The following is a 3831-nucleotide window of genomic DNA, read 5'->3' as shown; positions in this document are numbered from 1 at the left end:
GATCAAGCTTAGCTATTCATAATGACTCCATATATTCTATATAGTTTAGATATAAAAAAATGCGATAACAAAACACGGATGTTGGATGATAAAACTGAGCAGAGAGTCCCTTAAACTATTAGGCGAACTTTGAGCATTCATAACATTGCGTGACTTGACATTTGTATCTTGCGAGTGGCAAAAGTCTAATGCCTACCACATCCAGGCCCGGCTCAAATTGTATTAAAGGCCTTATGCTGAGTTGATCCAAACTTTTGTTACATTGTTTTAAATTTATAAACTAGGACCCTAATATTTATACCTTTTTAGCAAAATAAGACTCTAATTGTGTAAAGAGAATAAGAGGACCCTGAATGATTTGCAGGGTATATCACATTATTATATTTTCTCAAAACGCAGCGTTTTGTCTATCTTAAACCCTAAATAGCTTCAAAGGCGTTTCCTTTCCGTCATTCATCATCTCTCTGCGCCTCTCTCTCTCTCTCTCTCTCTCTCTCTCTCTCAAACTCTCAGGTAAGCTCTCTTCATCTCTCTTCTCATCCCAGTGCTGCTTAATCATCTTTCCTAGGCTTAGCTCCGATCGATAGACAAAACCCTAGTTGCAAAGATCTGACCTTTATTAGTTTTGTAGCTCACACAGACGACAATCATCATGGGGAAGAAGAAGTTCATCGACAAGAAAAAGGCGGCGACTTTCGAGCTCTGCCCTCGCGACACCTCAGACCCATTATACAGCGACGCTCCCGGAGGCGATAAGATCTTCTTACGAGTCGACCAGAACCCTGTCAACATCAACGGTTTCACCGAAGACAACTCACAGTTCGATGATGCCCCTGAAGAAGAAGGAGAAGAAGAGTTGGCTTACGGCTACTCCAGCTTCGCGGGTTCGAGCAGCAGCAGCAACAACCCTTTGCCTGCTCACGTGAGGAAGGAGATTCTCGAGCTGGGTTACCCTGACGATGGGTATAACTACTTGGACCATTTGAGAGAGATCAAGAACACTGGCGGCGGTTCTAACTTCTACTCGAACCCTAAGTTCGAAGGCGAGTATCTTCCTCGTGACGACGTCAAGGCTTATGATGCTTCTCGCGTGAAGGTCTCTGGTGTGGTGGTGGAGGATGGTGGTGGTGATGATGATAAGTTGATGTATAGCGTGGCGTCCAAGACTGTTAATGTGAAGGTGAAGAAGGCTATTGATCCTGAAGTGGCGGCTTTGCTTGAGGATAGCGATGGGTCTGAGTTTGGTTCTGATGTTGAGGATTTGGAGGAGGATTTTGTCGTTCAAGCTCAAGAGGGAGAGGGTAATGAGGAGGTGATGGTGGAGTTTGCTGATGAGAGACCTGTTGTTGTTGAGAGCAAGCCGAGAGTTATGCGTCAGATTGATGAGATGTTTGATCAGCTTGAACTTAATGAGTATGGAAGTGAGAGTGAAGACAATGATGGTTACCAAGAGGGAGAAGAAGAAGAAGAGTTCAATGCTCAGACCGTTGGTAATAATTTTATTTACGAGAAGCCGAAAGGTTACGAGCTTGATGATGAGAAGTATATGAACCCAGCGGATCTGTTGAAGAACAGTGACAATGTGAAAGACAAAGAGGAGCTAGAGAACATCATCCGAAGATCTGTGCAGTACGGTGAGGATTTGGTTAACGGCAATGAAGATGAGTTTGTGGAGGTGGTGGAAGAGAGCAGCGACGAGAGCGAGAAGTGGGATTGCGAGACCATAGTCACTACGTACTCGAATCTTGATAACCACCCTGGAAGAATCTGTGATCCGGAGAGAGCTAGGAAGAAGCTGAGCGAAGCACTAGCTAAGGCAAAGAGTGTGAATGGGAGTGGTAGTAGAATCATTACCCTCCAAGGCAAAGAGAAGCTTCCGGTTGAGTTTTTACCCGGTAGGAGAGCTGAGCAAACAAGCAGTGTCAAACCGAAAGCTGAACCGGTCAAGAGGAAGGCTCACGGGGAAGAGACGAAAGAGGAGAAGAAAGAGAGGAAAGCTGCTGTGAAAACAGAGAAGAGGGAAGCGAGGAAGATGAAGAAAGAGACGAAGGAGCTTTATAGGTTTGAAACGCAGCGTGCTCAGAAAGCTGTTGCTGTTTCTGGTCCATCTTCTATTCCTCTTTAAGAGTAATACTAAACGTATCTCAGAGCACCGGTATTTTTTTTTTTTTATATCCTTTCATGTAATATTTTGTGTTTTGTTCAAGATTTTGAATCTCTCTTTTGTGTAAGGACGTCTTTTACTTTTTTTACTAGTCAAGTTTCGAGAAAGTGACACCATCTTTAGAAAAGGTTTAGTTGCGTTTCAATCAGAGATTCAATTATCGAACGAAACAGAGATCTGGGAGTCACTCAGTGTTCATGTTCAACAACAAATGTGTGAATGTTATATATACACTTTATGGACAAAAAATCCAAATACCACATAAATTATTTGACCTCTAACCTTCAACAAAATGCCACACACGTCTTATATCCACCGTATTCACCAACAAACCAACAAGACTCTTCATGTAATTTTGCTGTGGGATTAGAATTTAATCACCTGAGTTATGTACCATCATTAGGCTATCACCACCTAATCTTCACAGCACTATTAGGAATTATTCACCTGATCTTTGTATCACCGCTGGGAAGAGGCATCCGATATAGGACTATAGCATTCTTAATCAGGAAATCACCTTGAGGACATTTCTCCTATAACCAAACATCCATGATTTTATTGACGGGCTTCTACAACATATGTCTCATTTTCCTTGATGCATCATGGACTCATTTTCATGTATAGCATTATACACTTTAAATCCTAATAGTGAAGTCTGCATTGATTTTCTTTTGTTCCTTTCCAAAAAATTTCTGGTTAATTAGAATTCGACATTATCTATAAATATTATACATTATTGATGTAGGATTCATAATCTATACTATTACCAAGTTATCATGCGTAGGATTTATTATTGAGAGTTCTGTTGCGAAAAATCACTTTACAAATAGATTATTATATTATTAACATTTATACTATTATTTGCGAAGTAATTTTTCGCAACAGAACTCTCACGTTAAAAAAGTTAGACCAATTAATATCATTTATACCCTAAATGAATAAATATATAAATTATTTATAAAATTAAAAAAATTAATTTTTGATTAGATGAATGATTAAAATTAATAATAATAAGAATTATCCAAAATCTAAAAATATATATTAAAACAAAAATTATATTGGAATTTGCTATTAATTCAGATAAAAATTGAAGTAAAAATGGTAACGCTTTTCACATGCGTCTTTTTCCGATGTCATTCGAGGAAGAAGAAGAGGAGAAAGAGACATGAGCATATAGTTCTCGTTGTACGCGAGGTCTCCGTTTACAAGATCCTGCCGCAAACCACATCTGGTGGGATCCAAGTGCGCGAATGGCTTCAGTCCGATAAGATCTGATCTGGTAGACTCCGCATCGTATCGTGCAAGGTGTACTTCGTTCTAAGGTACTGCGTCTAAGAATCGAAGATGGGTGAGGGAAGTATGCATTTATTGGGTTTAGGGTTCGGGGAGAGGAACATGGCTTTTGATTTCAATGTGGCCTTGTTGGATCATAAGAAGTATATGAGGAGGGAGAAAGAGAGGGAGACTAGGGAGAGGAGTGGGAGTGACAATCACATTGATATACAATCACAGATTGAAGGTAAGATCAATGTGTAAGACCTGATCACTTGGAGAAACCGAAGTGAGACAATGCTTGAAACTTCATTCAAATGCGTGTTATAGCATTGTTGCCATTGCATGAGCTCTCTCTCTCTCTCTCTCTGATATCTTGTGTATTTACATGTTTT

General features: G+C 40.1%; 1 protein-coding gene across 1 annotated transcript; it reads left to right on the top strand.

Annotated features, from left to right (window-relative positions):
* The first annotated feature begins 414 nt into the window (after positions 1–414).
* LOC108838744 (uncharacterized) lies at positions 415–2271 on the top strand. The gene is made up of 2 exons (XM_057000200.1): positions 415–513; positions 632–2271. Exon 2 carries the CDS (start codon positions 653–655, stop codon positions 2123–2125), a length of 1473 nt encoding a protein of 490 aa, XP_056856180.1. The 5' UTR covers positions 415–513; positions 632–652; the 3' UTR covers positions 2126–2271.
* Positions 2272–3831: the final 1560 nt, after the last annotated feature.

Source organism: Raphanus sativus, unplaced genomic scaffold, assembly GCF_000801105.2.
Source record: "Raphanus sativus cultivar WK10039 unplaced genomic scaffold, ASM80110v3 Scaffold2413, whole genome shotgun sequence".
Taxonomy (NCBI): Eukaryota; Viridiplantae; Streptophyta; class Magnoliopsida; order Brassicales; family Brassicaceae; genus Raphanus; species Raphanus sativus.
Note: the sequence above shows the minus strand (reverse complement) of the source record. Positions and strands in the feature narration are given on the sequence as shown.

What these genes read in the sequence shown, in the direction of transcription:
- LOC108838744 (XM_057000200.1), top strand. Translation starts at nt 653, where the DNA reads ATGGGGAAGAAGAAGTTCATCGACAAGAAAAAGGCGGCGACTTTCGAG.